At 36.6% G+C, this 13,255-nt stretch overlaps 1 protein-coding gene across 5 annotated transcripts in view; it reads right to left on the reverse strand.

Annotated features, from left to right (window-relative positions):
• Nucleotides 1-13,169, reverse strand: part of LOC106175501 (SLIT-ROBO Rho GTPase-activating protein 1) — a 45,717-nt gene extending 32,548 nt beyond the window's left edge. For 3 of the 5 annotated variants that reach the window (XM_013557546.3, XM_087015591.1, XM_013557545.3), the window contains exon 1: nucleotides 5,723-5,879. In XM_013557546.3, coding sequence (XP_013413000.1) covers nucleotides 5,723-5,828 — 106 coding nt within the window. In that variant the 5' untranslated portion in view covers nucleotides 5,829-5,879. Of the gene's footprint in view, nucleotides 1-5,722; nucleotides 5,881-12,962 lie in introns of those variants that run through there. The other 2 variants (XM_087015593.1, XM_087015590.1) reach the window with 2 other exon arrangements.
• Nucleotides 13,170-13,255: the final 86 nt, after the last annotated feature.

A 13,255-nucleotide genomic window follows, 5' to 3' on the forward strand; every position in this document is an offset into this window, starting at 1 on the left:
TAATAATGAGGGGGTACAGGATAAAATGAAGGATATCATGAAGAACCATTCCGTTCCATTTTTTCCCTTGAGTGAACACACCTAGGCCCTCACCTCTCCAGGGAAGTACACATGTCAGGATTGAACACGGGTCAGTTTCACCCAGTGTAAATAATAAACAGACATCTTCACCTGGTAGTACTAGTACTTCAGCCTGGTATGCCACTACTGCTGGCTGTAGAACCAAGGTGCAGGTACCCTATGTAGGTGTATAGTCTACAACTATATGTATAAAACACAACCTGCTGGACTGCTAGAAAGGACTATTTTGCTATATACCTTTAAATACCTCCAATGACACACATACATGCATGTGCGCACACTCATACACACACACACACACACAAGAAAAAAAAACATGATGAAAACTTTTTAAAACGTTGGATGCTTGGATCGACAGTAATGGTAAATTTCCAGGCCAAAGAACTGCAAGCCCAAAATGGAAGAGCTTCACTGAAACCAACTGAACACAATTTTGTAGCTTCTTAATTTAAGTTGTATTGGTCTTGGCTGATAGGACTGCCACCATGCCTCATATATCTGACATATTCTTACCTTTCAAGTCACTCCATCCCATTTCCCTTTCTCTCTCTCTCTCTCTCTCTCTCCCCCCACACACACACTTTCATTTTCTTATCAATTTCTTTCTCTTTAACTTCAAGCTACATTTTCCTACCCTCCGTCCTTCTCTCCCCTTCATTTCTCTGCACACTGTTATCATGGTTCCTGACAAATTCCTGACTAACTAACCACATAAAGTAGAGGAAGAACTGAGGAAGGCTATCTAGGAGATAATCTACAGCCTAGAGAACATCATGGTTAGCCAGACTCAGTTAGCCTGCTACTTACCTTTCATCTATCTCTGGTTTACTACGACAACCTTTGCACCTAAAGTTTATCGCATTCATCTTGTGTGGGAGAATGTGCGTGCATGCACACTTTTATGCCTGTGTGCCTTTTCTGCTTTTCATTTCTTTTATACATGATACATGATTTTACTGAATGGTGTAACTTACCAAAACAGCCATTCCATATTATGTTTCTGACATGTTTCTGAGCACAAGTATTTATAGCAAGAGTGTCAGAAAAAAAAATGGCAAAAAAAAAAAACAATAAAATAAATAAATAATAATAACAATAAAATTATACCAAAAAATTACAATAAAGACATCAATAAAACAAGAGGCCAATATTCATCTGTTGACCTATTAATCAACATATCTGTTCACCACAATCATCAGGTTGACATTATGACTATGGTGCATGTCTACATTATAATCTGATGTGAGTGAGCTATTAGAGCTAGACTACATTCCACAGGATTAAGTCATTAAGTTCTGTGGTCAATGACAGCACTGTTATAGGGACCATTCCCAGATCCTATCATACTAACTGTGGATCAATCTATCTACTAGTATTCTCGCTAATTAAATTGCAATCAACTTAAGCAGCTTAGATGTCTGCCATGTCTACTGACGCTGTAAGGGGGGGTAATTAATTGACCCCACTTTAATGACTGGTTTTAGATGTCTATATCATATGTACAGGTGATCTGACTTGATGAGTGCATTAAGTTGCAGGGGGGGGGGGGGAGAGCATCCAGATAAATTTGCAACAAAATCTTTCATTTAGCAAACTCTGATCCAGAGAGAGAGAGAGAGAGAGAGAGAGAGAGAGAGAGAGAGAGAGAGAGAGAGAGAGAGAGAGAGAGAGAGAGAGAGAGAGAGAGAGAGAGAGAGAGAGAGAGAGAGAGAGAGAGAGAGAGAGATTTGCACAATGCATAGTTAAGGCAAGTAATATAAGATCTGGCTGACTGTAGCTTCCTAAGTTACAGTGCTAAGAGTGTCTCCCTACATTTACCAACACACAACTAGAGCCGATACTGCAAACATTGGGTTAATAACAACAAACGCTCTCAGCAGTCATTGCATGAAAATTCGACCTTGCTGACAAACTGCACACAAAGTACTCTAGCCAGACGGTCAAATAATGTCCAGTCTAATCCTTGGCTATGTCCACTGACATGACTGGACGTCACTTAATGGCATGTTTACACTTTCACCCCATTTCCATAGATTTTTAGATCGATCTATCCCTGTGGGGAGTCTCACTAGATTACTGTCAGCTTGGCCGGCTTAAGCTCCTGTCCTGCCTACTAAAAGCTGTAAGGGGGTAATTAACTATGGTGCCCGCTCGGCTGACTGCAATTTAGCCTGAACCCCCAGGGAGTTAGGTAGATCTAAAACTTAATCTCGATCTAAATCTCTGGGAAAGCACCCTTTGTCATATGAGATCAGTATGTTCTAACATGGTACAAAAGGAAAATGGGTTGGTGAATTTCTTTACTACATGTGTAGTACAGTGTCGTGTGTGCAAACATATGAGAGAAGGAGAAGGAGTGGTCCCATCTCTGGTATATTCAAACCCCATACATAATATATTCATGTCTTCCTGACTCTAACCACTCTAGTTTAAATCCTGCTTCAGTTAAAAGAGATATAATTTTGTGTCGAGAGAAAAAATGTAGGAAGAAATCACCCAGTGCACTGAGGACTGATATATGGAGCAGCTTAAATGGGAAAACTACTAATAGTATTAAATTAGCCAGAGAGACACTATTTCTAAGAACTGCTGATCAACATTTATGATACAAACTAATGTGACTTATTCATGAATGAAAATCTATAGCACAGTCGGACTACAGAATGCCCAACTCAAGCATCTAGACAAAGGTTAATCCTACCATCACCAGATTAAATCAGTGGAAAAGACCAGCACTGGGCATTAGATGAAATGTTTCTTAAGTAAAAATCTATAACGTACCAGTGGTACCAAATCTAAACAATATAAAGATAACACACACAAACACAAACATACACATAGACACGCACGCACGCACACACACACGCAGGCATCATATTATAACTAAGACACATAATGAATTTGTCTTTAACAAGATTTCAATACATGCAAATGAAATCAACATTTATCATCTTCCCTGAACCAGCCCTAAGTAAAAATCTATACTCTGAAATTCACAGGCTCTCTCCTCGTCCAAGAGAAACCGCAGGAAGAATATTGTCATCGTTATGGAGGAATCAATATTTGCCCCTTACAATTAGAAGGTCTGGAGATAATGAAGAGGTGTTGTAGTGTTCCACAGAGTTGGTGGCTGGATAGGAGATCAGAGAGAACTGTGGCTGGCTGAGCAGTGACGATTTGGAACACACTGAACCATGTGTAGATTAGAAAGAGCACATGTCATTGTAATATATGCCTTCAGTGCTTGGTGAACTTACTAGCACTGTTGTTATTATTATGTAATTCAGACACAAACAAGCCTAATGCAGAGTTGTGAATTTGAAAGAATGGGAAACTCTAAATCTATGGAATATATAACATATTTTAGTCACAGTTCATAAGTTGGGAACAGAGAGAGAGAGAGAGAGAGAGAGAGAGAGAGAGAGAGAGAGAGAGAGAGAGAGAGAGAGAGAGAGAGAGAGAGAGAGAGAGAGAGAGTTCATATGGACTGCAGTGGTCACTGGGTCAGTTATGTGATGTATTGATTATGTAAACAAACAGATGGACATCATTATTTCCATGTCAAAGTCTTCAGCTGTCAAATACTAACTGGAGGATATAAATATGTCAGAGTTTGAAATATTAGCAAACAGATAAGCACTGGATTCATCTTACACCATTCAAAAACATACATACAGCAAATAAACTAAAATGGATCATGTTCATTCAACAGTTTTCCCAATCATCCTATTGATGAACCCCCCCACCATTTCTCCTTGGTACATTGTACTCAATCATAAGAACAGATATATATTTTGAAGAGACTGAATGAAAAACATCTAATCTTATTTGACAAGTATCAATATCTGTGTTAAAGCCACAATGGTATATCTACCAATGGTAAGTTATAATGTATGAATCAAAACTACATTTCAGTATAATGTGTCTTACATGAGCAAGCACTTCTTTATTAAAATAAATAAATATTCACCCATAATAATGTAATGAGTCTGTATTCTAAACATTTGACAAAAAGTTATCCAAAATGATTCTACAAATTAACCACTTCCAGACTACCAGACAGATAATAACCACAGTAAAAAACCCATTTTTCCCCATCAATATTTATTTGCCATTTGATCAAATCTCCATTCAGCATTTCATCAGCAAATTTACCTCATCAGTACTGGTTTTGAGGGGGAATGATAAGCTCTCTTGGGTATTGAACTTAGGATAAAGGTGACTGGATGAAAATGGCAATTTTCATCAAACATTCTAATTACCCAGGCTTTGAATAAATAAAGACTGACTGTCAGAGCTACACTTAGATAAGTAGCAAAATAAAACAAATGTTTTTCACATAACCTACATACCATTATGCTGACACGAGTCAGCTATCATCATATGACAAATGTCATAAATAATAAATTTGAAGTGAACAAGTCAAAAAGTGTACGGTACTTAATAAGAGTTTTCAAGCAGACTATATTTATTTTTATAACTAATTTAACAGTAACTGAAACTAAATAATTTTAGTGATGAAATCAATGTTCTTAGAAACAATACATTTCTTACCTTCCTAACAAAATGTCTCTATGAGAAATTTGTAAAAACTATCAAGTTTGTTTGAAAACATTGCTACCTCTTTGCACATATTAAGTGGTTTGTTTCTAAATGTATCAACATAACTGTCTATTATAAAAAAGTGTTTGTGCATACGTGTACCGTGTAAGCATGTGCATGCATGCATTAAGGACCAATGTTGCATATTCAATTGTACTCCAAACCCTAGACATCGTTTCAGTTAAACACGAGTACTGAAGCAGAAAAATGATGATAATCTAAACATCCATGCTCTGTCAATAATACCTGTTTGTTTCTTCCAGTTCTGTACAAAGAGGCAGGTTTATTAATGAAGTAGATCTATATTTGACCACAACTAACTCTTTGTATTAAATAAGCAGTCCTTGTATATATCTTAAATCTCAAAACATCTTCATTATAAGAGACATGAACAGGGACACAGGCCTCCGACATAAATCAATGCCTAAGTGACAGAGCTATTTTCATGTCTAAAAAAGAGGGTTTTTAATCAATAAACATAAGCAGATGTCGCATACAGCAAGCAAATATGTTTGAATTAATCAGTGTAGAAATTGTGTAACAGTATCACCTTAATGGTTTCATTTTTAGTTTAATTATAAAGCAGAGAATTAACATGAATTCTAGACAACACAGAAAAAAGTGCCAGCATGAAAATTCTCGTGCTCCTAAAGCAAGCCATACAGGCTAAATCGATAACCAGTTCAAATGTAATACTTCATCACCAGACAGACTGATCACTGGTGTAATTGACGATTTTCGAGGAACAAAACAGAGCTGTACATAAATCATCTCATTTGTCTCTTTGCCATTCAACGTATACAAGTACTAAACACACCAGCGAAGGCGATACAGACTGACGACATCCATTATATATGTGTCATATACACATATGCCTGTACAATGACACTGACAGTTGTTCATGCATGACGCTATTAGACACCTACAGTGTAGTTTACCATATAAAAGAGGAAAACATGCCTGAAACCATGACCACTTAATCCACATCTCAGACACCTCCAGATATTCCTATGATGGAAAAAAAACAACACACACTTACGTGTGGCGAGGTCTTGTTTTTGTGTGCGAGTGCGTTTGGACACGCGTAGGGACGTGTTGCGCGCGAGTCCCTTAGGCCTGCTAATTTCGATGCTACCACCCTCCATCTTCCCTGCTGCTATCCTATCACCTCCACTCTGTGGACAATACACACAAAGCAGCCTGAAGGGTGGTCAGTGAAATCTTCAGGGAGAGACGGAGGAAAAGCAGCAGTCTTATTTTGAATTTTGATGCCTTCGCCACTTTTGTTGTCCTTTTATTATCTTCAGCAATATTTCAGTAGACTGCAAGGTTTAATTCTCCTAATTGTTATTAATGTTTTAGCAGATATTAAAATAGTTAATACATCCAAAGGAGACAAGCACTACTTTTAAAACAATTATTCCAAGTGATAAGAATCAATTTTCATTCATTTTGCTCTTACTCAAACTCAGCATCAACAAACTTTATCCATCTTAATCACATTTATTTATTTCACATTTCTTATCCATTATTTATAACCAAGTGAGCAATCAGCCTGTGCATTATCTTCCCCTCTCCCTCTCCCCCTGATCTCTGTGGTCACCCCCATGTTGCACTATGAAAGTTCAGTGATGTGAGACAGCAAACTGGCAGCTGGTCCACAGAACAACAAAGGGAGAGGCAGATGGAAATGACAGGTGCAAGGTGGAAAGCAAACAAGACCTTTCAAAGAGTATTACTTCACACTGGCAAAGAGATGAATGAATCACTGGCAGATTGACTTGCATTTGACGGCTGCATTTTTTCTCAGTTATGTAAGCATGATAGGTGTGTGTGTGTGTGTGTGTGTGTGTGTGTGTTTGTGTGTGTGTGTGTGGGGGGGGGGTAAATGAGATTATCAATCAACAAATAAGTTTAGTATCTTGCACCCCCCCCCACCTTCTATAAATATGTTTTATGATAACAAAAATGGAAATAAAATTCCAATTCTTGTTTCAGAGTGAATGAAAGGAGCTGAAAATAATGCGAGAAGCTAATTAAATTCGCCTGACAACCTTTGCAAATATGTTTAATATTGTTTGATAATACTTACCCCACAACTACCCTACCATTTTCACATTTTCCTATATTATCCATGATTTTTCTTTCTTTTTTTCTAATGTTTAAGCTGTCCTATTTTTATATTTTAATCTTAGATAGTAATATAACTTCTGGTGTGTGTGTGTGTGCATGTGCGTGTGTGTGCGTACGTGCGTGTGTTATAAATGTGATGGCTGAATATTGAACCTTATCTTTTTTAATTATCTGCATCTTATCACAAGTATTCAAAGAAAACAGCAGTAACTGATACACAGCATATGCCGGATTTCCTACAACACTAATCATTTTTGCTAAATCTCTTTCCGATTCCACCTTCCGTTAAAAATTTTTATTTCTTTAATCTTAAAGTACGGATGACAATTAATATGTAAAACATTTGGGTCTAATTCTTGCGCCTGGTGTTTATAATCAACAAGGAAACTGATATGATAAGCTATTTCCTGGTGTAAGGTACTTGCTCAATAAATTTGAGTAACATGAATTCAGGGTTATTTCTTCAAAATTGTTTATGTAATTAGTGAATTCAAAATCTGGCTGGCTAGCTTTATGTCAGACAGTCCATTATTGTGGGAATCTAAAAATGATAATTATTGGAAAAAGTGAAGGAATAAGAAAACGGTATAGTGTTTGAAGATTCTAAGCCATTACCATATATTCAAGTAATGTAAAGTGTACAAGGCAGGTGTCATACTAAGTTCCTTCAACACAAATTATATAAAATAGGTGTAACTCTTGCCAAATAGAATCAAGATAAGACATATCACATAAGCAATATAAATAGATAATTAAAAGCCTTGCCAACAGGGATGTATTGAAAATGCACAGAATATCCAGGCTCTTAAGCAGGGATGGTTTGGTGGGGTTCCGGAAAATTTCTGCTCAGAATCTAAATGACAACTATGTTTAATGCCATTTCTCAAAGTGGGTCAATTAAAACAATAAAAATGTCCAGTTTTTCAGAAAAAAAGCCCCTCCCCTCTATCCACCCTCTGGACACAAACCTGATATAAAAGGTAAAATAAAAATGTGCTTGTGACACTGTATCATACTTCCTTCTTAGACGCAGAGAGTACGCCGTCCAGTGTAAAAAGGCCTTTAGACAGTAAACTTTATAGGTGTGACTCTTGCTTAAATAGAAACTAAATAGGCTATAACATTGGAATGATGACGCATCTTAATACAAGTGACAACACACAGATAGAAAACTAAGCATCTTAACTGCAGGATTTGACATTGTGCGACCATGGCAACCGCGGTGATAATGTACCAACGATAGACGAGTTTAACTTTCCCATCCCACAGCGGTAGATTCCAGGTATATGGAGGGAATCATAAATAACAGCACCCAGCTGAATACAATATCATTCACTCCGCCAGCTATGAACTATGGTACATTACCAGGGCCCCTCACTAAATCAAACCATTTCACAACACAGCGATAAGAGCAAACGGTTGAAGTATTTGCATCGTAATTTTTTATAAAGACTTCTATTCTGCTTCACTGAAAGAAAATCATCTGTTTTGTACCAAATAAAAAAGAAGAATGTTTCAATATCATATTTCACCAACAAGAGGGCTTAGGAAGACCTCAAGGTTGCTGACAGCCAGTGGATATTGCATCTCTAATAAAAATCATAACCAATTTCTCCATTAACGCAAAGGTCACTGACATTAGAGGCACTCTGAAGTTGAAATACATGCACTCGCCTGCCTGTACACAGGCATAATGGAATCACATTAGCCAGAAAATTGGGTTTGATACTAAAAAGCACTTGGTATTTAGCTGTTAAATGTGCAATAAAAGCAGGCTCAGTTGGACTGAAAAGTTAGATATGTATTTTGCAGTGAAAAATATATTATTTAAGCTACTGAGTAAAGCAAAAAAAAAAAAAAAAAAAAAAAAAATTGATAATGGAGCCAGCCAAGCTTGGGTCCCACTGTTCTTTGTTCTATAACATAAAGCTTAGCATGTGCAGAGAACAACCAATAAAGAAAAGACCAGGAACGCTGCATATCAATCATAGTGCTGAAACTCAAGCTGGTACGGAGTGATGAAATTGATGTATTTCCTTTGTATAGAGGAGAAAAAAAATAAAACTCGTGGGATGTGAACTAGGTCAACTAAATAAGTTATAATGTTACGTATTTCCCGTATAAGTGGGTTACAGGCTTTCTTGTGATGTTAAAAAACAGGAAGGCTTTCTCGTCACATAAATGTGTACATGTATTTCAGCACAAGTTACTGCCATTTCTGCTATAAGTCTTATCCCAATTCTTAAGCTGCAATGCTCACAATTTTGAAAAGAAACAGTGTACAGTATGCTCAGAATAATAATAATAATAATAATAATAATAATAATAATAATAATAATATTTTTTAAAATAATAAAAAGGGTATCTCCCTTATGTAGCATATACATCAGCAATGTATTCAGTGATTCTTTCCCCATCCAGAGCAAGTAAAATATAGACACAATGCCTTTGAAGGTCTAATTTCTCTACCACCCCCTGCCCAATATCCCCACCCTTAGATATGGTACACAACTTAAGGGGTCTAGGATATTAAAAATACGTCTAAAACTCGATTTTTAGTTTTTTATACGTTAGAAATAATCAATTTTGTATCTAATACTCAATTAAGTTATATTTGTGAAACACGGACTAAAAATAAACATTTGGACGAGTTTTTCTACCTGTCCTGACTGGTACGGGTGGCAGGCTTTAGGCTCCGCCTCCATTGTCAAGCACCGTTACTATGGTGAGGCGGGGCAGGAATGGTTGTCTAACTTCTCAAGCTGTTACGCGTGCCCTGGCAGCTCATAAGTCTTACGTCAGCTAAGCAGAACACAGTTATATAAACAGTCATGGGAAGAAAGAAAGTCGTGAGAAAACGGATGAGCGAGGAAAGCAAGAGAATTTTGAAAGAGAGTGTACGATATATTAAATTTTCTCCTATAGCGTCTAAATCACGTCTAGGTAAAGACTCGAGATCACACTTGAACTGCTGAGTATTCGTACAACGTCTGGGGTTGTCAGAAAAAAAATCGTTAGGCAATCATTTTATGCACAATAAAGATTGTAATAGCAAGCAAGTTTTTTAGTAATATTGCCACCCAAAACATTATCAAATTCGCATATTACGGTCTTGGCACTCTGTGGCATCATGGCATATGCGTACCCACATTCGGCCATTTCTCGGAGTAAATCTTGCTTTGCTTTCTCAATTTTCGCGTCTTGGCGTGTAGAGCGGCGTCCACGCACGACGGGTGGCAAATTTCCTCTGCTGGCACACCAAGTGATCCTCTTTTTGTTTGTAAGCGCTTCCTTAGACACTTCCTAGACAGTGCACAGACTCCTACTGCGTCAGGCACAATTATGATTAATTACGTCAGTGAAACGAGAGAAGGTAGACCTACTCAGCTGTCAATCATTTCTCAGCGAAGAGCGGCTTTCGTGGTACGAATAAGTTTGCGTACAAAAGTAAGATTTTCTGGCATCTAGATAGAAACAAACAACCCAATTTTAACACGTAATGGTGTATAGACCTTCCCGATCAACAAGATGATAACAGGTAAGGTGGAGGTGCAATTATTTTGCTTAAATAGCCCAATTACCTGAGCAAAATGGTTTAGGAGCGATTTCTCAGCTTTGAAGATTGATAACATAGTCTAAACTTCAATACCCATACCTCATTCTGTAACTGTCAGATTGACATGAAATTTGATGTGTCTCTGTTTCAGTATAATATCTAGTCGACTGAGTCTTGGTTTTTGGATTGACCTTTTATTTTTGAAGTTATTAATACTGAAATTGGAAGGTCCATATATATTTCGTAAAATTCACGTTTTATCAAAATAAAATCAAAAGCAAAAATAAAAAGAGAAAATCCTGACAGAGATCACTGGAGTTTGTGCTAACTTTTAGATAGCTATTTCAATCGTATTAATAGGGCTTTTTGTTTAAGAGAAATTCTTGATTAAAAAAAGGACAATTTTAGCCTCAAAACGCTGATATTACGTCACTCGTGTTACACTGTGACTACAAACTTTGAAAAATTGTTTGGCTTGCCAGACCTTATCTTTAAGTTAATAGGAAATTTCATTAGCTGCATTAGTTTTGGAGTTTTTTGTTAATATCCAAGATCCCTTAACAACTTTTCTGGTATCTGGAACCTAGACATTTTATTGTACACATACACTCCAGTACCTACTTTTGTACCTTCTCATCTAATTAGTATTATGAACCTTATGCAATTATTTTTTTTTTCAGTCCAAAGTCCACTAGTCCAAAGAACTTTTATTCCAAAAGCCCATTTTTTTGCTTAATTAGTTGTAAAATGAATACACGTACAAAATGCTAAAGATACCTGCTGCCATTCTCCAGATATTTTCAACATTGTGCATTTCCTCTCTGAGCGTTTATTGCAATTATTTAACAATTTCAAATACTTCACTACCCTAAACACTTGAATTTTTCAAATGTTATCTTTTCTGCTTTTCATAAAAATATACGTATAATCATGGGTTTACTACTATTTATAAATTTTTTCAGGTACTGCCAGCAAAAGATAAAAACTTAGGAAATTCCACTTGTTACTTTTGTTCAAAACTGTAGAGTGATTACCGTAACACTTTTGGTATTTGGTATCTTCAAAGGTTCAGGAAACAGGGCAGAAGTTTCAAGATGCTTCCACTTGTTACTTTTCTAAGAAGGTTACGAGGCCAGATTCTGGTTATCTCATCTGCGGGCCACACTTATCCAACACCTTCAAAGATTAGCACAAGAGGAAGAAACCAACAGAGCGCACCTCATAGTTGAACTCTGAAGACAGGTTACATCAACATTTTCATCCTAATCTCAGAAAATAATTACACTTTTGTTATTTTGTTTACCCTGTTTGCTGCTGATCCTGAGGGGAAGTGTGTCTTATTAGAGTTTTTCCTGTTTCTGATTATTCTCTCTGGGTCTGTCAGGTGTTTCAATACAATTCTTAATTATGGCCAGCTAACTCTACAGATTTCAACTGTAATATTGCAGTTTCAAAGCAAAGGGGTTGTGTTTGAAAACCTACTCAGTGTTCAAATGTGCACCAGAAACTTTGAGAAAATAAGAAAGTGCAAGTTATTGTGGTGGACTTTTTGTTTCCCATTTGCATACATAGGCTTATAGAGAAACATGGTTAAAAAGATATTTATCAATTTATATACCTGGCTAAATGTAAAAAATTACACAGAAATGTCAGATTATTTCCTCTTTAAAACTACTTGAAGAGACAAATATGGCAATGGATGCATTTTCTTTCTACAACCTTCTTGATGTTGCTCCCTTCTTAAAGATCAACTCAAGTTAGGGAAATAAAAAATAATTCAAAAGACAATGGACTGCTTGATCATTAACATGTTACCATGTATGCATTACTAATTAGCACTTACTTGAGGACTCTATCTTATCAATACACCACTCAAAGATAATGCTGTGTCTGCTTCTATTGTTGTGCCTGTGACTTATTAAAAACAGTGTTGCTATTGTTAAGACCACTTTACAAAGACAAATATAAATACAAGGCCAAATGACAACTTAAAGACATTAATACCTGAAAACAACATAATATTTAAGCCAAAAGTAATGCGATAAAATATGAATATATTGTGCACCTGCTGATAAATAAATGATGACCCCCATGGTTTTACCCATCAAGCACATAGAGGGCAACTTACAAAGAGTATTGTTAGGCGCTCCACTCAAGTATGGATAAAATTGGACCTAAATGATGAGTCACAATTCTGCATTCAGAGCGATGATAAAGACCATCAACATCATAAGAACCTATATAATGGGGAGGGGCTTATTTTGATTTGATAAAAAACGACCAAGTTAAATAAATTCGTGAGGCAGGAATGCAATACATTGATAACGAATGAATGAAAATGATAAAAATAATAAACGAAGTCTGCTATATAATACTGAAAATAACCGTCGATTTTACATAACAATACACTTTTGCTTTCACAAAATATACATGGTTAATGTTCTCAGACAAGAAAGTGGTGAAACTGCCGTAAGAAAGCTACATGACATCGAGGTTATAACAGTAATACAGCGGTGTGTTGATAAAAGATAAGACACCCCAATCTTCAACTTCAAAGCGGAAGGGATAAATTCAACACGAAAGATCTTACCTTTAACGTGCGTCTCCACGCCAAACATCATTTCCTTCTCTTTCTTCAGTCTCTTATCCATTGCCATGATTGGAATCCAGACCACCGTCTATCAATGTTTTCTACGAAGACTTCATTTCTTTTGGATAGAAGATCGTGATTTCCAAGTCAGGAAGCCAGAGAGTGGAAGTCTTTTGATTTGGGAGGAAGATCATTGACATCACCTGGCCGCAATGCATCATGGGTGTGACGTCAGATTTAAAGGTCCATTTTGTTTTAAATCTTTCCATAACTACAACCAATCATATCAGCCG

Source organism: Lingula anatina, chromosome 6 (assembly GCF_051362555.1).
Source record: "Lingula anatina isolate TDL-2025a chromosome 6, LinAna3.0, whole genome shotgun sequence".
In the NCBI taxonomy this organism is placed as follows: Eukaryota; Metazoa; Brachiopoda; class Lingulata; order Lingulida; family Lingulidae; genus Lingula; species Lingula anatina.